Source organism: Neovison vison, chromosome 6, assembly GCF_020171115.1.
Source record: "Neovison vison isolate M4711 chromosome 6, ASM_NN_V1, whole genome shotgun sequence".
Taxonomy (NCBI): Eukaryota; Metazoa; Chordata; class Mammalia; order Carnivora; family Mustelidae; genus Neogale; species Neogale vison.
This window is the reverse complement of record NC_058096.1, coordinates 96,234,208-96,257,893: the sequence shown is the minus strand read 5'-3', so window position 1 is coordinate 96,257,893 and position 23,686 is coordinate 96,234,208. Positions and strand designations below refer to the sequence as shown.

At 39.2% G+C, this 23,686-nt stretch overlaps 1 protein-coding gene across 3 annotated transcripts in view; it reads right to left on the bottom strand.

Moving 5' to 3' along the window:
• Positions 1–23,686, bottom strand: part of FNDC3B (fibronectin type III domain containing 3B) — a 343,565-nt gene that overhangs the window by 143,015 nt on the left and 176,864 nt on the right. For all 3 annotated transcript variants that reach the window (XM_044251801.1, XM_044251802.1, XM_044251803.1), the window contains exons 4-5: positions 17,243–17,319; positions 415–658 (exon numbers count right to left, since the gene is read on the bottom strand). In XM_044251801.1, coding sequence (XP_044107736.1) covers positions 415–658; positions 17,243–17,319 — 321 coding nt within the window. The remainder of the gene's footprint in view (positions 1–414; positions 659–17,242; positions 17,320–23,686) is intronic.

Genomic DNA, 23,686 nt, shown 5'->3' with positions numbered 1-23,686 from the left:
GGCACAAAACACTTAATTTTCCTTCTGCTGCTAGGCCATATGGATGCCTAGGCAACAATGTCCCACAGTTCCATCTCAGGCCACTGTCACAGAAAAATATGAAAATGGGACACAGGAACATATGCGACATCACTCACTTCTTACAACGGTAAGAAGTAGCTATCCCTTCTCTTTTTGCAGTGGCTGGAACAGGGGGCAGAATCTTGGAAAACAAAGAGCTGAAACCCACAAAGGAATCTTTGCAAGATGCGCTTCAAGACAAAGGAAGCTAGGAATTTCTTGTGAGCTTTCTATAGCCAGTAGATCCCCTAGCAGGCTCATTGCAGGAGAAACAAAGGCTCCATGGTTCTCCTAAGCTACTTCCAAGTTGTAACCAGTTTCAACAGCTCCCTATGCCAGCAATAATCTACTCACCTTGCTCGCCGTATATTGTAGGGGGAATATGGTGCTGAGGAAAAAACTGAGGCGGCATATCTCCAGGTCCAGTAACAGGTGGGTAGTAAGCCGTGTGTGAGTTATGAATAAAATGGGGGTGGTGAGTCAGGTAGGGGGGCAGGTGGTGGGTTGGAGACATGGCTGAGGGGTAGCTTGGGGGGTAACACTCAGGAGATTGCGGTGTGACCACCACCCGGCGGACTCCAGTATTGTCTTCAATCACCTAAAGAAAACAGCAGAAAGAAACAGTGTCGTATATATTATCAACAAACATCTCGTGGACATATATAGTATTTAATTCTTCCCTTACTGGAATTTTTCTCTCCTCATGGAAGAAAAAAATCAGTGCATGTTGAATTCTGGTTCTCTAATTCAAACCAATTTTTAGATGCGTCTTAGAAATAATAATGTTTAACAATGAAAACTTATGAAAATAAGCTTTCATCAACCACTTGATTCTGATTACACAAAACTTTTTGGAGAGATCAATGGCTTGATAATAAATCTCATCGGTCTCATAAAATTTTCCAAGAAGACCTGGAAGAAGACTTCTGAAGACTTCATCTGAGACAAGTGAATTTCGTGTGTGATTTAGCTGATCTGAGCAATGACTTTGAATGTAACTAATGGTTCACTGGTTTTCCAGAAAGGAGATTTCTGAGTAACATAAATGTACTTCACAGGACAAGCTTTCCAGATGGGCTTGACGGCTTTTGACCTATTCCTGCTTTAGCATGACGGTACTGTTTGTACAGGGCTTTTGGAAACAAAGAGAACATTAACTTCAGAGGCCAGGGGAGTACCAAAGGTTCATTTAATTTGGGACCAAGGATGCAGATAAAACGAGGGGATTCCAACCAATAAAAAACTCAAACAATACTCAATCAAGATGGACACCTTTGCTCCCAAGACATCCCGATGACGTAATGGGAGCTGTGAAGGGAGACACTAGGACAGGGGACCTGCTATAAGCAGAAGGAGCCCATCACCACTCCACACGTTTTTCAGAGGCTTTCTAATAACCTCAAGGAAGGTAGCTAAAGCAGTACAGTTACAATGTTTACTGCCTCTTTGGCCAACTCCATGGGACCTGCTCTCAAAACAAAGGCTTTTGTTGAGATGCCAGGTAAGAAATTACACAACAGATACCATAATCAAGAGGGAAAGCTGAGGAGCAGAGGAGCAGGGAAAGGCAGAATGAGGGATGCTTTTAGGATTTGAAAGAATTGGTTGTGCTGGGATAGCTTGGAGAAAGGCCCCTGGGGTCAGGGCCCCAGATTACACCTAGATGCCAAAGAGACCGGCTGGCCTAATCAAGTATTTAAGACAATCAGGCACACACTGGTAGGAAGCCTGCTTTAAAAAAATAATAATAATTTTAAACCACCACCACCACTACCAAAAAGCACTGAAAATTAAACTTGTATATTGAAATGGATTTCTCATTACACCTCAGGAGGCTGATTATAGGCCAAAATAAAATGACTTAATCATGTCTAAAACATTCTAATAAAAAAATTATAATAAGCTTTGTTTTAAAAAAAAAAAACTGTTTGATACAAAATGTCAAGTTTATCAATGTTAGCCTGTACATGAGTGTACGAGTTAGGTCCCATCTGAATTAACAGCCAGTCATCTTTATGTTAAGAAAAGAAAAATTGTCATGTTTATTAATGAACCAATTAACATAATAGTTTCAGAATTAATCACTATGTTAACAGTTCATTAAGAAAACAGTATTAACTCCTTAAAATGAAGATTCTGAGTGTTACTCCCTCCTAAAGCTCAAGATGGGACTTTTTATGCATTCTTTAATAAATGTAACCCCTTCTGGGTTTTGACAAGCTAATCCCATTAACCTCATTTATGAAGGCATGGTAGTTGATAGAAGGTAGATGTGAAATGATGCTTAAACTATGACGTCGGAAATGCTATGCGTGTGCTAGCATCTTCTTTATCATCTAAAATGCAGAGCAAGAAAAGGGCATTTGGTAATTGAAGTTTGTATAATTTTTGTGTACATACAGATTATTCTTACCATCTGACAGAAACACACATTATATTATCGTCTTCCTTCTCTCCCACTCTGCCACTGGCTAGTAAGAAAAAAGTAAGGTATATTTCAGATGTTCCTCCTTCACGGAACCTCCAATTCAATCCTGTGGTAGACACCAAAAGGTCCACAGAAGCAAAGTATTTGTTTTCTTGAAACTTGCACCCTTCATTACGTTCATTATTGTAAAACTTCTAATGGCCAACCAGCCACACAGACTCAGGCAATATAGTAAAACAAGAACACGGCCCTCACTAAATAGGAAGAACTCTGGGCTTGTAAACAGGAGCATATTACAGTGAGAAGAAATTATTTTAATTTCATCATAATTTCTAACTTGCTAAAAGAAACACTTAAAAAATGAGGTGAACAGAAAGCACTAACAAAGAGAAGAATTCTACTATAGGGGGAAAAAATCTGTAAGAGATACAGAGCTAATACATTAGCTTTTTACCAGTACATTTTGAAAGAATAAGTACTGCCACTAATTTGAAAAATTAATAACTCTGATGCATAAATTATGCTTCATGAAAAGAGAAGTTTCCAGTCAGAAAACCAAGTGGCTCTTTGAAACCGCAAATGGCCTACTTATAATGAAAATTGTCTGACAGCCCCATTTTTAATTATTTTAAATTATTCTGTGGTATTTGTTCATTAAAAATATTTTAAGAAATGAAATATTAATTCTAAAATAATGAGAAGCAAAAATTTAAAAATATGCTGAATATTTTGTTCATTGTTCTTCCATAACACAAACTGCAATATATTTATCAAATTCAGGTTTGATCTATGCCTAAGGAAATTATGCTTATGTTCCCCCAAACAATAAGAAAATCCAAGGAGTAATAAAAATGCACAAAATAATAAGCAACTCATGAAATCATGGTAATAGTACTCTTTGTTTAAAAATTAGGTTCTTAGGGGTGTCAGGTAAGCATCTGCCTTCAGGTTAGGTCATGATCTCAGAGTCCTGGGCTAGAGTCCAGGGTCTGGCTCCCTGTTGAGCAGGGAGTCTTCTTCTCCCTCTCCCTCCACCCCTCCCCAGCCCCTGCTCATGTGCTCGCTCTCTAATAAGTAAATAACATCTTGAAATTTAAAAAAAAAAAAAAAGTTCATAAAGAAGTATTACTAGAGAAGAATTCAGATATTTGAAAGAGTTCAGTCCAAAAATCCTGAGGCAATAAAATGTGCCTTCACAAGTGACCACTGAAGAGACAGATTCACTTGCTTTTGGGATGAATTAAATTTTGACAATATCCAGAGGCAGACAAATCACCTGTATTCAATTCAACAATTATTTCCTATAACATACTATGAGCTAAGCACTGGATGTTCAAAACTGAGGGAAAAAATAGGTAGGATTCAACTATATACTCTAAGAGTAATATAAAGAGAAACATCAGACTAAGTTCTAGTAAGTGCTCTTCAAAAATCAGAACACAGTATATTGTTTTTTCAAAAATCACAACTATTCTTCATCTAGATTTTTTCCTAGCTCTGTAACTCAACAAAACAGTCACTCACCACTTTGCTAGTTTCTCAGGCAGTCACCCATTACGGGCTTAACTGTGTGCCCCCCACAACCCTGCCCACTGCCACTCTTCACCAATTCATATATTGAAGTCCTAACTTCCCAGTAGCTCAGCATGTGACTATTTGGACACAGGGATTTTAAAGAGATAATTAAGGTAAAATGAGGTTCTGTGGCTGGGCCCTATTCCAATATGACTGAGACTGCTGTAAGAAGAGCAAATTAGGACAGACACGCAGAGGGAAGACCATGTGAGAACATAAAGACAGAAGATGGCCGCCTACAAGCCAAGGAAGGAAGCCTTAGAAGAAACCAAATCTGTAGCCTCTAGAATTGTGAGGAAGCAATTTCTGTCATTGAAGCCAACCACTCTGTGGTACTCTGTTACAGGAGCCCTAGCAAATCAACACACCACCTATCACAGCTTGATGGCAAACACTAGCTGGCTTGATTCTTCACCACATCACTGAGTCTACTCAATAAACATTCACTGAGAAACTTCTGTGTGCCTAGTACTCTTGCTAATCGGTGGTCTAGACACAGAGATAAGAGGCTGGAAAATAAGGTGCTCACAACAGGGAGAATCTCTGTCATACTTGCACCTCAATTTTCCTTCTGATCTGTACTCTGAAGTTTTCAGTATGTAGAGAATTACACAGAAGCTAGGTATGCTGAGAAATAAATACATAAATAATGAACCACAGGAAACAGAACAGCTGGGTTCTCAGAGATGTGAAAGGATTTAAGACAAACCAGTCTTTACTGACTACTTGCTGCTCTGCTTTAATACCCTCCATCTGAAATAAGGTAATACACGAGAAGGGCCTGGAACAGTAACGGACACCTGAAAGAAAAATCTTGCCTAGCCATTACTACTGTTAAGATTAACACCTCATTAAATCCTCCCAACAATCCTGTGAGGCATATCCAGTTATCCCCACTTTAGAGATTAAGAGGAATGAAGCTCAGGAAAGTTCAGCGAACTGACCCAAAGCCAGAGAGCAAAAGGGAAAGAGAGGGAACAATTTTGAATCCCAAGAACTAAAACAGAGCTCTTCATAACACATTTTGAGTGTCTTTTCTCATAGCTAACAGAGAAGGAACGTAGTTCCCCTTACTGAAATAAAACGCTCCACAGGAAACTTTTTTAAAAAAGATTTATTTATGTATTTGAGAGAGAGAATCTCCAGCAGACTCCCTGCAGACCGCGGAGCCTGACATGAGGCTCCATCTCAGGACCCTAAGATCATGACCTGAACCGAGATCAAGAGTCAGACGCTTAACCAACCAAGCCACCCAGGCACCCCTCCTCAGGAAATTTTAATTAACGCTTCAGTTCTTCCAACTCTCTCCCTTCTGCTTCTTGGTTGCAAGCAACAACAATCAAAAGAGGGGCTTCAATGGTTGGTAACAAAGGAGAAATTTCAAAAGGCTGTTCCAGTTGGCCGAGGATGATCCAGGAAGCGGGCAGGCAGAACGTGCACGGACACACACAAACCCAACACGTCCTCAGGCAGGGTGTGGGACTGGGCAGCCGGCTTTTTGCAGTGCTGACTGCACACAGGAAACCGGGACCAAATGAGTTTGTGAAAATCAGGCTCCAGCTCAATTCCTGACTCCTGCCAACAAACTTGAAATGGGCTCCCAGGCCATTCCAGGAAGGGAAGAAGTCTCCACTGAAATAAGCACGCGAGCAGTGAACAGGAGAAGAAAGGCCCGGTGATACAAAACATTTGCGTGGACAGCGGAATGAGCAGGCCAACAGTCCAGGCTTCTCCCAGCCAGACTGGTGCCCCGCGCCCCGCCCCCCAGCATCTGTCCTGTAGCAGAAGTTACAGCTCTGTTTCTTGTCCCCCAAGGGCACCTGGACACATAGGAGGCTTTTGATAAATGCTAAGCAAACAAAGAAATGAAAGAGTAAGAAGGGAGGGAGGGAGGAGGAAAGGAAGAAAGATTTCTCTGCTTAGATTTGATGTCCACCAAGACTTATTTACAAATTCATTATCAAAGTTTCTCCCTTAATTCGGGTTAAGTACCCCCTATTCTAAAATTTCACTTAATCTAAACCCAGTTAATTCCAGACCCATCATTCCCAACCCTCTTGTTTTACATTAGTTGTGATTTTACCAAAAGAAAGACACCGAAAAATAGACCTTTCCAATGCAAGTTTTACTTCAATCTTAAATACAGCTGAGGAATCTTTTTTTTTTTTTTAAGATTTTATTTATTTATTTATTTGACAGAGATCACAAGTAGGCGGAGAGGCAGGCAGAGAGAGAGGGGAAGCAGGCTCCCTGCTCAGCAGAGGGCCCAGTGGGGGACTTGATCCCAAGACCCTGAGATCATGACCTGAGCCGAAGGCAGAGGGTTTAACCCACTGAGCCACCCAGGCATCCTGCAGCTGAGGAATCTTATTCATGACCAACCAGGAGTACAAAAGTGTTAGCTCCCACGTTTCCTTCTTGCACTAGCTCTCCACTGTGTATTTTCTAATACAGTGAACAGCATAAAAAAGTAAAAGCAGGTGTGTTCTTCAGGAGAGGCAGCGATTTGAAACCTAAAGACCATGCTACCCATAGAGCCCATCCCCTTCCTGCTATCCTGGAGGAATCCCACACAACCATCCCCTAAGTGCCATTAGAAGAAAATGAAAACCAACATTAAGGAATATTCAAAAAGCAACCCAAGAGTTACAGGAGCAAGCAGTTGTTCTATTTTATAGATGAAGTCAAGTTACTGGACTTAAAAATTGAGGCAAAACTGGATGTATCTCCCCAAATCTCCCGACTTACTTCTTCCTATCTTTACTAATTTAATGATTACAACTATGGCCAAAAACACCAAACACGGGCGCCTGGGTGGCTCAGTGGGTTAAAGCCTCTGCCTTCGGCTCAGGTCATGATCTCAGGGTCTTGGGATCAAGCCCCTCATTGGGCCCTCTGCTGAGCGGGGAGCCTGCTTCCCCTCTCTCTCTGCCTGCCTCTCTGCCTACTTGTGATCTCTGTCAAATAAATAAATAAAATCTTAAAAAAAAAAAAAACACACCAAACACAACTTCTCATTGTCAGTACTCCTATCTCTAATGGCTAACACTGATGAAGTATTATTTAAATCCACCATCATTAGTGTCTTAGACAGTAAACCCTCCAGGTTGAGGACCAGCTCCTTTCACCACACAGCATGGCTAGTTTTGTAGCCCAAAGGAAAAATAAATTACTGGTGATGTTCCTGGGTTGCTTCTCAAAACCCTTTCAATGATATCATGAGAGTATCCTGCAGAGTAGCTACAGAATGGTAATAAATATCCTCCCCTCAATCAAGAAACAAAAGTTCTGGGGCACCTGGGTGGCTCAGTGGATTAAGCTGCTGCCTTTGGCTCAGGTCATGATCTCAGGGTGCTGGGATCAAGCCCCGCATTGGGCTCTCTGCTCAGCGGGGAGCCTGCTTCCCCCTCTCTCTCTCTGCCTGACTCTCTGCCTACTTGTGGTCCCTCTGTCAAAGAAATAAATAAAATCTTTTTAAAAAAATAAAAGAATTAAAAAAAAAAAAGTTCCAGATAGTTCTTGCCAATGGTTAAATAAACAATCCATTTCATTTGTTTTATCAATAACTAAACCTCAGGTTTAACTAATAAGAAATAAACAAAAATTCATCCAAATATTTTTACAAACACACTCACTACATCTAGAAACCTTGAGTTTTCTACTGGTGCTTAATTTTCAACCCACATGCCAGCTCCAGACAATGGCTAGGTATAGACTAAGCAGAAAATGGCTAGATCCAGAAACAAACCTGAGGTTGGGGGGGGGGCACAATTTTTTTTTTTTAAAGGATTTTTTAAAATTTAAATTCAATTAATTAACATAGTTTATTACAAGTTTCAGAGGTAGAGCATACCCAGTGCTCAAGACATCTCGTGCCCTCCTAAATGCCCTTACCCCAGTTACCCCAGCCCCCACCCCTCACCCCCTCTAGCAACTCTCCTTGTGTTTCCTATGTTTAAGGGTCTTTTATGGTTTGTCTGACTCTCTGATTCGTCTTGTTTTATTTTTTCCTCTTGGGGGATCACAATTAGGTGGCATTTGTCTTCAGTACTTCTGGGCATGACTCTCACACAAAGGCTTGCTCCAAGGTGACCACTGGTAAGGAGATAACCTCATAAGCAGTCATCACCATTCCAGTTTGCTGGCTGTGTACATGCGAACGCTTTTATACACAAACACAAGCCAAGCTACGCACACTTATATGAACTTCGAACCTGGGAAAAACACAACAAAAGCACATATAAACAAAATCAACATTTAGTGCCTTACTAAACACACTTAGCTCTTTCCGGGGAACTACCCCATGCTTTACAACTAAGACCACTGAGAGCTAGAGAGGAGGACAGCAACAGGTACATCATCTGTAGTCTTTCTTTAACCCATCAACTTGGTAAAGCAGGTAAGTGCTGTAGTTGAGGGGACATGGCAGTAATCTAAGCCCTTCCAAATTCAACAGGATGCCCAGCCAAGGTTTGAGAAACATCTCAGGAACTGAAGAACCCAGACTGGGTCCTCAGCTGCCTCCAGCTCCCTCTTACTAGCCGACTCAGCAGCCCCATCCTGAGGATCCCACAGGAGAACAGAGGTCCTGCTTATAAAGAGCGACACGTCTCAAGACTCTGTTGACGGCCAAGAGGCCTCCTCTGAGCAGAAATACAGCACTGTGCACTGTTGCTGAAGGCCAAACGGCAAACAATGTAACAATGAAAGGGGACAGGAACAACTCCTGTGATTTGTGTATCTTTTAACAGCTTATGAAGTGTTTGGCATAGAACCTAATTTGCATAATCTTCAGCAAACCTCTAACCTTGAGCATAGGCAACATCACAGTCCTCAAGTCAAGGCGAAGTACCTTTACGAGCAATTAAGTAACCTAAGGCCAGCTAAGTGCTCATCAAGATTCATACTCAAGTACTCCGGAAATGTGCCTTTTCTAGCACGTTTTATCGTACATCACCAACCTAAATACTGAAAAGGACCACACTGAAAGATCAAAAAAGCAAATCTAATCCTTCCTAATGTGCACATAAGCACACAGGACAAGTGAATAGTTCCATCCACCGAGTTTCAATCAGTAACATGGGCCAAATGAGTATTTCAGAAAAAGCTAAAATGCTATTTTAAGAACAGAATATTTGTCAGAAGACAAATGGTTAAGGAGAGGTCTGATGGTGTAATTTGTGCCAAACTGAGCGGCCTTTAATATATTAAGAAAGATATCACTGCAGGAATCTGTAGGTAATTAGTGTTTGTTAGCTCAGGCAGTCTCCGTGGATCTGCGCGCAAGAGAGAGCCAATCACATCTCTTGAGTCTAGGGTCTCAGACCCATGGAAACATAGATTATTCTAGATTGTATCTATGAATTTTACATATTACATTTAGAAATGCCTCACCAGTTTGCCAATGGACTCCATGGCACAAGGATTAAGAATCTATGCTGACGATACTCAGACCCTATTTATCACAGAGCAAAATAACTGTATTATTATGTAAGTCCAAGTTCAAAAACCACATGGATTTCAAAGAATGCGCAGGAATATAAAATCCATCTTGATCAAGTTCTGTACCCAGCAAGTCGAGCAAAGGTATTTTTCCAAGAAAAGCAGTTATATATGACAATGTGGGTTACTAATTTAGAAAGACAAATTGTGCAATAAAGTTAAATATAGTATTATGTGTATTATTTAATACTTGATTCCAAAGTCATTTCTACATGTGACACTGTCTCAATATTATTTTTTAAAAGATTTATTATTTGAGAGAGAAGGGGAGAAGGAACAGGGAGAGAGGGGAGAGAGAATTTTAAACAGACTCCATGCAGAGTTTGATATCAGACTTGATCCCATGACCCTAAGATCATTACCTGAGTTGAAATCAAGAGTCATACACTTAACCAGCTGAGCTGGTTATATTATAATTTTATTATAATGAAAATCAACTATCATTTTCCTACTGAAGTAAAACACAGCATTTTAGTCAAAAGAACGCTAAACACCAAGGGAATATGCCACACTGTTTTGGTACTACTTATGGAAACTTATATTCTCACTTGATCCCCTTTTAAAGAACAATATGAACAGTAGAGGTACATCACCTCACTGAGATCAGAAAAGAACTTCAGAGATCCTCAAACATTTTCCTTTCCCCTCCTCTCTCTATAGGTTGAAAATGACACAGCCAACCGGCCAAATTTCAATAAATGCCTCACAAGTGCTGGGCACTTTTCAAGGAAATGGAGATCCAGTGAGACACGGGGCACAGAGGACCCATGGACTTGTGAAGCCTGCATGCTAAAGGGAAGGAAAACCCACAATTTTCAAGTGAACAAAAAAGTGGTACACCCGAATAAATAATTTAAAAATATTCCTAATATGTAAGTGATGAATCACTAAATTCTACTCCTGAAACCAGTATTACACTACATGTTAACTAACTAAAAAAGCTGAGAAAAAAATTCCTAAAACCACACAAGGGGTTAGACACAGAGCCCACCAGGCTCATGTTCCCTCCTGTTAATCCTATGATCTATTATGCCACAACATCAGGGTCTGAGAAACAAAAGAAATCCAAGAGAAAAAGGCAGACAAAGGAGACAAAGAAAAAGCTCAGAAAGAAGAAACTTACACAATGCTCTGAGTGAGGGAACGTCCCTGGTACATTTCTTTAATTTAGCATTGCCAACCCTGTCTGTAATTCACTCTTCAGACCAAATAAGCCGTCAGATGAAAAAGAAAGTTGCTGTGAATCTGCTGATAATGGAATTAAAGCAGAATGGACATATAAATCCCCCGCTCTTTTCGATAGAAGCTTCGAACTGCCGTGCACATACTCTGTCCATTGTGGAAATTTTCCTAACTTCCTACAGAAAAATCTATTCTTCCAAAGGACTTCAAGTCTTGAAAGAGATTCCAGTTTTCTTATTAATGGCTACCAAATGTGTCTGATTCTTAGACTGTCAGGGCTCAGGGCAACCCCCTATGCTCTTTTCTGCTCATCATTTTCACAGTATTGAAGGTAGAACTCACCACTGGTTTAATCCCAGATTGTAATTATCGAAGGGAAGTGGTTGGGGCTAATATTTATAGCTCTCAGCTGGCCTGCCTGAGCAAAATGGGGAAAAGCATTCCATGATTTCCACCTAATAGACCCCATTATTTCTTCATAGGGGCTCTGATTTCTGGCCAACTCTTGAAACAATTCCCACTGAAGAATGACCAACCAAAATTTAAATGCATTTTTCAACACATTTCTTGCCTCTCCTCAATCAAGGGAAATGAAATATACACAATTTCAACAGTTACCGATCTATTATGGAAAGAGATAAAGTGTATACTTGTGCTATAACAACAAAAACACTTACTTTGACAATGTAAAGTGTTTAAGTTACATCAGTTACCCTGAAAAAAGAGTCATTTCCCAAATGACAGAACATTAACTTGGATGTTTCACTTTTTCTTTTCATATGCTTAAACCTTTTGGTCTACATAAGGTTTTCCTGTAACAGTTGAAAAATATTTCATAAATTACTATGGAAGCATGGAAAAGAAAACTCAAGGCATCTGTTTAAGAAATTTTTACATAGAAATTATTCATGAAGTTAATGATGAGGTTAAAAAATTTGAGGAACACCATGGCCAGTATACGGTGAAAGGAAAAATTTGCTTCATACTGTACAATCTCAGTATGTATTTAGGAAGGCAAAGTCTGCCAAACTTTCACTGAAATTGTTCTAGCAGTCTTCTTCCTACTAACAGCTACTAATTCCTGAATGTCCACTGTGGACTACATACCTCACATAACACTTCTCTTAATCCTTACCTCTACCATATCACGTAGGCATTTGTGTATGTGGTGAAAACAATTTGTCCAAGTTACACAGAAAGTAGCCAGGGTGAGATCTGGTGGAACCTGAAGGCATGCCTCTTCGAGTAATGTCCACTATTCTTCCCAGCTGCAGTCCTCGCCCTCACCCCAGAGTTTCAACCCCAATCACATGCACAATTGTTTTTATGGAATGGAAATAATGCTGATGAGCATCGTAAGACTAAACGTCCTCTTATAGTTGAAAAACAAAACAAAACAAAACAAAACAAAACAAAAAAACTTAGCCTCTATTTTCTCATAAGTTGAAAAGGTCAGGTTACTTTTTCCTCAGACCTCTCCCAGCCTCTCACCAAATAGTAAAGCAGAAAGTACACACACACTGTAACACAAAAACAACCCTGCAATATCAGAGACTACAAAATTGAAATGACAAGATTGCAGGCTCTCCTGTCCTAGGACCACAAGACCACACTATCTTTAGGTCCACAGGGTTCAGTCCTTCCCAACACCACCTTCCCCCACAATAAATAAATAAATGAGATTGTGCAGAGCAGAGTTGTCTTTAATGCTAGATACTTATCTTTCTATGAGACGATCTGTTCATTACTGACATTCATATTTAATCAATCTGATCAATTTATCTTTAAAGCATTTCCAGCTACTAAATTATGTCATGAATGCTATAATCAAGAATTTCTCCATTGACTTGGATTAGAGCTACTACGTAACATCTTTAAGCATTCACCTGCCTCCCTCTTCAGTTTTCTTCTAATCATGGACCATTCTGTATGTGAGCAGCTGGTATTTCAGCTCCGGAAATGCACGAGCAGGCACAGCACACATCCACACTCGCACTGGCAGAAGGTAATGTAACATCAAGCAAATATATACATCAAGGCAGGCTCCGATGCTGACTCCGAGATCACATCACAGAGGGAAATAGGCCATGAACTTAGAAATGCCTGGGTTGCAATCCTGGTTCTACTCAGGACCTCAGTTTCCTCACATGTAAAATTAGAGAAGTAAAGAAAGCATTTAGCAAAGGGCACACCATACACAGTAAATACTACCACCATCACCAGTCGCCCAGGACAGGCTGGCCCATGTTTCCCAGCTGTCCCATAACAAATAATTAGGACTAGTCACCATCTTCCCCTCTCCCCTCTCTTTTATAAAAGCTGTACTGAGATATAATTTACATACCATAAAATCTATCTTTTTAAAGTATCTCACTCAGTGGTTTTTAGTATAGTCACAGAATTGAATGACCAACAGTTTTATCACCCCCTCCCCTAAGAAGTACCATAGTCGTTCTCAGTCACTCCCTAAGACTCTCTCCTCAAGCTCCGGGCAACAACTAATCCATTTCCAGTGTCTATGGATTTGCCCCTTCCCGACATTATAAATAAATGAGATGACACTGTGTCTGGCTTCCTTCACCTGGCATAGTATTTTCCAGGTTCATCCACATTTTAGCACTAATCAGTACTTCCTTCTTCTGGCTGAATAATATTCCACTATATGCATATATCACATCATGTTTATTCATTCGTAAAGCCGATGGACATTTGGGTAGTTTCCATTTGGGGGCTATTATGAATAATCCTGTTATGCACATCTCAAAGTTTTTGTGTTAACATATGTTTTCCTTCCTCCTGAGTATACACCTAGGAGTGGAATGGCTTAGTCATGTGGTAACTCAGCTCAACTAGTTGAGCAAATGTTTAGGTTTCCAAAGCACTGTACCATTTTATATCACCAAATGCAGTATATAACAGTTTCAATTTTCCACATCCTTGCCAACATTTGTTATTACTGATCCTCTTAACTATAGTCATACTAGTATGTGTGAAGTATATTTCATCACGACGTTGATTTGCATCTCCCTGCTGGTTAACAATGCTCAGTATCTGTTCATGTGCTAACTGGCAATGTATACAGCTTCTCTGTAAAAATGTCTAGTCTGATCCTTTGCTTATTTTTAAATTGGGTTGTCCTTTTATTCCTGAGTTGTAAGACTTCTTTATATATTCTAGATACTAGTCCCTTCTGAAATATATGACTTGCATATATTTTCTTCCATTCTTTCAATCCCCTTTTCACTTTGCTGATGGTGTCAAAAAGTTTTGATTGAAGCACATAAAATTTAATTTGGATGACATTAAATTTATCTTTTTTTTTTTCTTTAGCTGCTCATAAATTTAGTGTCACATCTAAGAATCAATGGCCTGACCCAAGGTTATGAAATTTTACTTCAAGCTACATAGTTTTAGCTCTAACACTTATGTTTATACCCCATTTTGAGTTAATTTTTGTATACTGGTATGAAGCAGAGGTCCAACTTCATTTCTTCTACATATGTATATCTGGCTGTCCCACACCATTTGCTGAAGAGACTATTCTTTCCTCTACTGTCTTGGCATTCCTCTTTCTCAAAGGTGTATTCAGAGAATTTCACTCTTGTTAGGTACACATCCCTCTGATCTTACTACTTTTCCAACTACCAGGTATTTCATTACTCCACTTGAACCTCCAAATCTCTGAAGCAAATCTATGCTATATTCATTTTATTTCAGCTTGGCCAATCACTTACCTTTAAAAACATTTATCAAGTACCTATTATAAACCAGGCTGTATTCTAGATTCTCAGATATAATACCAATGAGGCACTAAGAGTTCTTGAGGATGGTTATAAAATTGTACTGTACTTCCTGCTGGAGATGGGAACAAAGCACCAAAGATGCTGAAAAAAACAGAACTACCATCTCTGTGTTGGAGGTTCTTGAAAGGGTCACACTGAGGAGGGCCATCTGAATGAGAAAAATGACTGAACTGTTAGACAAAGAAGAGCTCTAGAGTATTCCAAGAACAGGGAAATAATGGGCAAAAAAGTATGTAGTTGAGAAAAGGCCAGATATATCCAAAGGACAGAAGTTTAAGGTGGCAACAACATAGGCCAACAGGAAAAGCTGACCCTTGGAAGGAGAGCAAAGTTAACTATTGAAAATCCATCCACCACACTAGAGAACTTGAACTCTGCTTTGATGTGATGTACACCCAACTCTAGATCTGAACAAGGGCATCACATGTATTTGAGGAAGAGAACTGTGGGGATATGAAGAATAATTGAACTAATAGGCACAGGGACAGACTAGTGTTGGGCAATTCTCAAATATGTCCAGCTGGGAGGAGAATTGGTGTGTGGGACTCTTTGTTTCCACAACTACATGACAAAACATACTTTGCTCCTTAGATCTCTTGGTGTTAACAAGCCTCCTAAGACATTTCACGCCTGGTTCCATCCTCCTCGTTTCTTTGAAGGATACATGTCGTGAGCTTTAAAAAGATGTTGTACAAGCATTCTACCAGTTTCTCAATTTTCCTCCATATTAATAGTCGGTTTTACTCAGATACTTCACAGTCAGATATCGTTAAAGAGACAGCGCAACCACTGGAGGTCACGTGGCTCTGGGCCCATCCTCTGATCCAGGAGCTCATCTAAATGAAGTTAAATACATACCTTACAGACTGTTGTTTTTTTTTTCTCTTTTCTCCACTCAGAATCCAAATGATTCCATTTCTACTCTTCTTCCAACAAATGCTCTTCTAGCATTTTCTGCCATAATTCTCAGTTGAAAAAGTGCTTCGCTATGTTTCCATCATCAGTTTTGCAGAAGTGAGTTTACAGCTCTGCTATTAAACCCTTCTGTTTGGATTTCCTATAGATGTTTTTATAGACTCAGAAATATACTACAGTATAAAACGTCTCTATTTTGCCTAGGACTCCTAATAAATGTTTTGCGATTAGTGCAATCCCAGCAACACCACCAGCAAGAAAAAGCCCACTGCTGCTTTTCTTCACTAGAATGTCCCAACTTTCTGTTATTCCTCAAATGGGCCTTTAGTATAAAAGGAGGTGCTATTTCTGCTATCCCAATTGTGAGAACTGTACTCGGGTCAATGGAATGAAACACTTCCTCAAAATAAATGAGCAGGAGACATAATGGAATTCTACATTCCTTGTTCTTTTCTGTTAATTGACTGGTGACGTGAACGGGATCCATCATCACGTGTCCTGGCTGGAAGGGCCCGCTCTGCACCCTCTCTCCTCCCAGTGATTCTTATTTACAAAGACTCGTGTAAAACAAGTCATTTGTTTGCAACAGCGGGGAGACTGGCCAACAGTCTGGCTACTCAAGAAAAAAAAAAAAAAAAAAGTCAAATTGACTCATGTAAAAGTAGGGATGGAAAAAATGAAATTATAGTGGCTGCACTATGGCTCAGACAGTGAAGAAATGGCTAAGTTTTAACATCAGAGGAGGATAAATCTTTGATTCCTGCCTGTACTTTAGCAATTTTCCTATGCAGCTGCCAATTTTTTTTCACCCTAGCAAAATCATTAAAAACTGAAAATTATAGATTTTTAAAACCACTTCAAAAGCAGACAGAGGGACAGAGAAAGAATAGAAAGGGAAAAACTCTAAAGGATAAGCCAGAAAATGTTAATGCCATGATTATCTTCTGTGGGTAGTAAAACTATAAATATTTTCTAATCTATTCTGTCTTTTCTGATTTTTTCCTAAGGAGTATAGAATGCTCTTATAATCACAACAAAAGAGCAAAATGGGCAGAGAGGGGAAAAATAGTCAATTAGGCTCTCGGAAAGGAAGCTGTCCAGGGAGAGGGGCAGGGAGTGTTCCTCGTACACTGAGCACAGGACAAAATGAAAGTCACGTACAGACATCCACATTCCAGGCACCCTGAATACTGTAAACCTTGTCCAGTTTAGCCTTTAACATTTTTCTTAATCCTTCCAGCGTACCTCTGAAATTGCTTTTACTCTTTTAACTACTACTGGTGTTTTCTTACGAAAAAAGTCAAATTTCAGAGAAATTTAAGTACCAATGGCCAAGTTTTCACATCACACTCAGCAATTCACCACGCCCAGGGAAGGCCACAGTACAGAGAAATGGGACTCGAATAATAAAGAGCCCTCCCCCCACTTTGTTTTAATGATGTCTTCTTTGGTATTTTTACCAATTAGGTCTACAAATTCTTTTTTTTTCCAGCAAACTGTGGTTACAGATGGAGGGAAATCTCTGCGGCACAACCAAGTGTGAACACACCTTGGCTGAGGACTGCCTGATAGCCCTACTGTGTTTCTCTCCCTCTGGCTCTCTGGCAAGTCAAGAAGCAAGACTTGGGAAGACCATGTGGCGTTACCAAAATGATGACAACTCTCAGGTTACCCTAACTCAATTAATCTTGGAATAAATTTCTGAAGCCTCAACATATACTCTCTTGGTACAACGACATTGCCCACAGTGAGTGGAGAAGCCTGTCCTGTGGTTTACCTGGGAGATATAACCTGGAGGCACATGGATGGGAGGAATAGATCCATTGGGTGACATCATGGGAACTTCAGCGGGTCCTACGAGAGACAAGAGTAAGATATTAACCACTGAAGACATACACATTATTTAAAATAATTATTGGTATTTCTAGAATTAATATACTATCAAAAATGAAGAGAATTACTTTGAATATTTTCTCTTCAATAATTGGTACATCATGCCTAAGAATTGAAATCATGAATGAAAAGAATTCTCGAGCTGTATAAATCAAGGGTAAAAAAACAAAAACAAACAAACAAACAAAACAACACAAAACTTTGAGCATCTCTAAATATTTAATGATTCCTAAAAGCCTCAAGTTCCATAAACTAAGGCTGCCCAGTAAGAGTCATCTCGCAAAGTAGGGCAAAATGGCTGGGGTTTTTTGCCTTAAAAAAATGTATTATTAATAAATGCTTAAACAAATAAAAGTTTAAATATGTCCCATATCCTCTGGTTTAAAAAGCTCCCATACAATTTGGGTTTATAATTTTCATTTCAATTGTAATTTTCAGTAAGTTACTATAACATACCAATTATCTGAAATAGAAGAAACCTTTAAAATCCTCCAAACAAATTTGGTATGCCTCTTATGTTATAAGGCAGGGGAAAAAAGAGATCAAATTTTCAAACTAGGCATAATTAGGAAGATTCATGTCAAATTTACCTGGATTATTTCAAAATAAAGCATTCAATTAACAAGGTGTTAGTTTCAAAATATTAAATTCAATAAATATTAATCCCATGTCTACAGCAAACCAAGAAGAGCAAAACTCAGTTACCTGAGACATAGTTTGAGTTAATATTTAATTACAAAGAAACTGATCATCCTAACATTAAAATCAACTCCTAACACCCTTCCAACGATCCTATGATTAAGTGGTTTCTCTAGACGTGCAAGAAGCTCACGGTCACTGGGTTTCAGTTTGGTACCTGGCTCCCCTAGTTAGCAACCCAGTGCCCCTATGTCAACCCAAAGCTGCCTTTCTAGTCTGAGATGCGACTTCCTGGCTCCAAGTGCCTTGTGTTGTTTATTTGCTTTCTCCTCATGTGTGTTGTGCTGCCGGCAATTAAAATTGTTCGGCTGTAACAAAAACCGAGAAAAACACAACCCTTTTCTTGGCAAAAGAAGACAAATCCCTTCCCCAAGTGCTGCAATTACACTGTTAGCAAAAGGCCGCTTTCCCCTCAGAGTAAAATCCAGTGCTCTAACGCATCACAGGAGAGGACTGGTGCAGGATGTGGAGGAGACAAGGATACCGGGTGCCTATCAGGAGGTCTGCAAGTATAGGGGAGGAAAAAAACAGGGGCGGGGCAGAAAAGATGTGAATATTCCTATAAAACTCCTTAAGACTAGAGTTCACTCCAACTCCAGGGACAATACAAAATAGCTAAACTACCTGATAAGCTCTAACATTTACAATACTCTCACATGAGAGCAGTCTCTCTCACAGGTTAACACACTGGTAATCAAATAAAGCAAAAGACAACAACAGCAACATGAGAGGGGGTAACTGCAGGACCCCATTCCATTTTGAAGTACAATTTAAGCTGATATATTCACCAGCCACTGAAAGCGCTTTCCAAATCATCTTCCAAACCCATCTTTCTTGTCAGCCTCAGTATTTTGGCCATAGCCATTAATACATTTAGGTATTCAGCAAGTATTTTTACTTGATCGGACTCACTTTAAAAAAAAAAAAAAAAAAATCACAGGCAAGTATATCAGTCTTAGCCCGAGCACTACCTGTGAAACCAGAGGGGTCAATGCACTCGCTCTAGAAGCAGGCATCAAAATCACAGCTTCCGCCTGGGTTTCGGTCCCTAGCTCACTATTCACGCTGGTTGTGTGGCCCTAGATCATTCACTTAGACTTTCTGACCTCACTTCTCAACAGGTGCACATGAGGATAACAATTCTTACCCCACCGAACTGGGTTTAAAGTTCAATAATACATGCAAAAAGTGCTTTAGAGCACAGCACAGCACAATAATTGCTCATCAAAATGTTAGTGATCTTCACAATTTTTTTCATTTTATTCATGACTTTTTTGCTTTTTCTTATTTGTTACAATTACAAGGAGTACAATTTTTTTTTTTTTTAACAGTTCATGTTCCTGTAACCCAGAAAATCAACTAGTATATGCTTCGGACAATATTGCCTTAAGAGGCAAACCTTGCTCATGGCATAAATGCAGCACAGACGGCGAACACAATGCTACCATCTCCACAAAGTATTGCTTTTCAATCACCAAAATATATACCAGGCAAACAGTCTCTTAACCCCAGGCATGACCCCTAAAACTGTTAAAGTCATTTGTATAAAATGCTTTAAAGCATGTAGGACAAGTGAGTGATTTACAGCCAGAAAATGTTTTCTTCCTGGCCTTGATTTCAAAAGTAGCCAAATGACTTTAACATGCTTGTTCCCCCTTCCTCATGTCACTGTCATCAAACCCTTTCAAAGGGCATTGCGAAATATATAGTGATGGCTCCTGAGTGGAACCCTAAGTTCCTCTCCTTTCTGAAATAAACCACTGCGGCCACAGGCACTTAGGAGTGGAAAAGCTAGCAAAATGAAATCCATTCACAATGGTGATAGGAGAAGTAACTGTTTCTCTGAATTCTTACTTCCCAGTGAGTTAGTCGATTGCCTCTGCTCAACTCTTTGTGTTTGAGAAGCTCCCGATCTTATTACAACTCTTCCCTAATTAAAACAAACTTCTCTTCCTAAACTTCTAGGACTTCTAGGTTTGATTTTTTTAATCGATACCGTTTAATCAACACACAACACTTAAATAAGCCTCTTAGAATATGGTGAAAATGCTCTCTTCTTGTTCAGACTAACAATGGATATATGAGGTGGGGAAGCCACATAATTTTCTCAAACAAGCCAACCTCCTCTCTGACTTCACTGGGAAATCACTGAACTATTAAACTGGGGGGGGGGTGTGCTTTAAACCTCTGAGGTATTTGGAACCCCCCTTAATTAAACATTTATGTTACACATAGGTGGGTTTACACAGATATATGTATACATAGATTAAATAATTTGAAAACAAAAGTAAACAAACATATACTTCCAAACTACAGTTAGATTTCTTTCTTTATTGAGAAAGTAATTAGGAAGCAAGCTCAGCTAGAGTTCTTCCGCAGACAGATGAAAAATGTCACATGCATGATTTTTAGGATGCAAGCAGAATGCTTGCTAAGAGCCAAGTAACTCCATGAAAAAAAAATGCCTTTAGAAATTTGATCAATTTCAGGTTTTAGCCTATGACTTCAAATGTCAAGAATTCCTTTTTGTCACTGAACAAGATGTGAGAAACAAGAACTATGACTGTTTATAGTCATCAAAAAATTTAACTGTGATGCAAGTACATGGTCTAATATCTTAAAAGGCAGCCAGCATTTGTTAATGAGTTGATTTTTCATCTGCTTATAGCAAACCTTAAACAAGAAAGGTTGGAGAGCAGTTTAGTCAATCAACAGTAATTCCTGCAAAGATGTTAGGACTTTACTCCCACATCAAAGAGACTGCAGGAAAGTCCAACAGTGCTGTATTTTTCGGACCACACATGTCCATGGAGAGCTTCTGAGCCCCTGCCAAGGCTGTGAGTGAGGACATTCTGCTTCACTCTGTGCTTCTCCTCCTGCTACCACTAACCCCCAGAGCTCACACACATAGATAATCCATGCTCTGATGCTAAACTCAGAGTAATCACCCATTCTGGGGGCAAGGTTAACTAGATTGGCTTGAGGTGAGTGTACAAAGGAGGGTCAGAAATCTGACAGTGGTGGACAATTAGAATCCAGGATATAAATTACCATTTAAATTGGCTTTAGGAAAAGACTAGCTCTAAATAAATAATTACACCACAATTTCGGACAATTTTAAACAGTATTTTTAAAAGTTGAGTATTCACCAATACGTAAACAAATAGTGAATAAATGGAATATATTAGTGCATTTGTCTACATATGGGTGCTTGTGTGTCCAAATGGCTATTTGCAACAATGGCCTTTAATAGCAATTGATCACATTCTTATCTTGATACTTAAGTATTTCTTATCTTGATCACTTAAATATTATCTTATTTAAAAAAGATGTAAAGTAGCTCAGATGACAACACTGCAAGATAAAAGAAAGAAAAATAAAGCTAAGGCAAAATAATGATGTGACAAAAATCCAAAAAACGCTGTAAAAAATGACCACTGTGTCTCAGTAGCCAAAAGAGACATTCTTGCTGGCAATAGTAGTCCTAAGCATATTATAGTCCACAGCTAGCAGGTAAGCAGATAATTAAAATGAAAGAAACTCTCAGAACAAATGGTCGAAATAAGCGTGCACTGTGCTGTCTGCCATGATCCAAGACTGAATACTAAACGGGAGGTTTTCAGATCAACCTGGTGGATTAATAATAATGAGTCTCCAATAATTGACGGTGACTCAAGACATGCGGACAAGGTAAGAGGTTGTGTAGGCACTTTTGGAAATTCTGACATTCTTTTCCTTCACTTATTTTTTTAATTATTCAACACTGACTAATCTCACAAGAGAGCTAAAAAGAATACAAAGAAATAAAGCAGGTCCTCAAAACTTAAAATCTAGCGCAATGGCTCTTAAATTTTAGTGTATACCAGATTCACCAGGAGTGTTTCTTAAAATCCAGACTTTTAAACTCTACTTCCCACAGTTGCAGGATCAGAAAGTCTGGGACAGGTCCCAACTATTAGCATTTCTAGCAATTTTTCAAATGATATAGTTGCTGCTAATGGGCCATACTTTGATAACCTCTGATTTGGGGGGTTACAAGATGAAAAGCACCCATTGCTAACATCATACCCAATGGGTAAAGATATCTCTCCCCCTAACATCGGGAATAAACAAGAATGCTCATTTCACCCCCACTCTTCAACAGAAAAGAAGAGGAGGCGTCCAGACTGTAAAGGAAAAAGTAAAACCGTATCTATTCACAGATGACATCATCGTATATGTGGAAAATCCTACTGATTCCATTAAAAAATTACTAGAGCTAATAAATGGATTCAGTAAATTTGCAGGGTACAAGAGCAACACACAAGTGAAGAGAGTTTTTATACACCATCTTTAAAAAGACCAATTCCATTTACTACAGCATCCATAAGAAAACCTAGAAATAAATCTTACCAAGGAGTGGGTGTGTGGAAAACTTATACCCTTAAACTACATTACTGAAATAAATTAAAGACCTAAATTAGTGGAACTATGGAACACCTAAATAACAACATGGGATGACGACTGAATAATGCCAGCAATACTACTGAAAGTGACCCACAATGGCAATGTAACCGTCATCAAAATCCCAATGGCCTTTTGGGCAGAAATGGAAAAGCTGATCCTCAAAATCACAGGAAATTGCCAAATGCCTCAAACTGACAAAAACAATGAAGCTGGGCCTCTATCTGACATCATGTACAAAAATTAACTGAAACTGGATCAGAGACCTGAATACAAGACCTTAACACCATAAAACTCTTAGAAGAAAACAAAAACAGGGTACATTTCATGATATTGAACTGGGCAGTGGATTCTGAGATAATATCAAAAGCACAAGCAAAAAAAAAAAAGAAAAAAGAAAAAAGAAAAAAGAAAAGAAACCTAGAATTTGTCATCAAAAATGAAACTTTTTGTGGGGAGGACATTCTTAAGAAAATGAGCACACAAACTACAGATTCAGGAAAAATATTTACAAATCACGTACCTGATAAGAGACCTGTACCCCAAACACATAAAGAATTCTTACAACAACAAAAAAAAAACAAACAACTCAGTTTAAAAACAGGCAAAAGGCTTGAACAGACATTTCACCAAAGAAGATGTACAAACAGTCAACAAACATGACATGTTGAACATCATTAGTCATTACGGAAACACGGATCAAAACCACAGTGAGATGCCACTTCACACCCACTCCGATGGCTATTCTCAGAAAAACGGAAAATAAGCGTCAGGGAGGATGCGGAGAAATTGGAAATCTTATACATTCCGGGTAGGAATGTTAAATGGAACAGACCCTGTGGAAAGCAGTTTGGTGTTTCCTCAAAAAGTTCAACATAAAATTACCATATGGCCCATCAATACAACTCCTCGGTATATAACCAGAAGATTCAAAAAGAAGAACTGAAATACCTAAACACACATGTCCGCAAGAGCACTACTGACAATAACCAAATGATGGAAAGAACTGAAAGGTCCATTCAAGGACGAATGGATATTAAGATATGATATAATGCAATGAAATATTACTCAACCATAAAAAGACATCAAGGAGTGATACATGCTGTGTGGAGGAACCTTGAAAACATTAAGTAAATGCCAGACACAAAAGCTCACATATTGTATGACTGATTCCATTTATATGAAA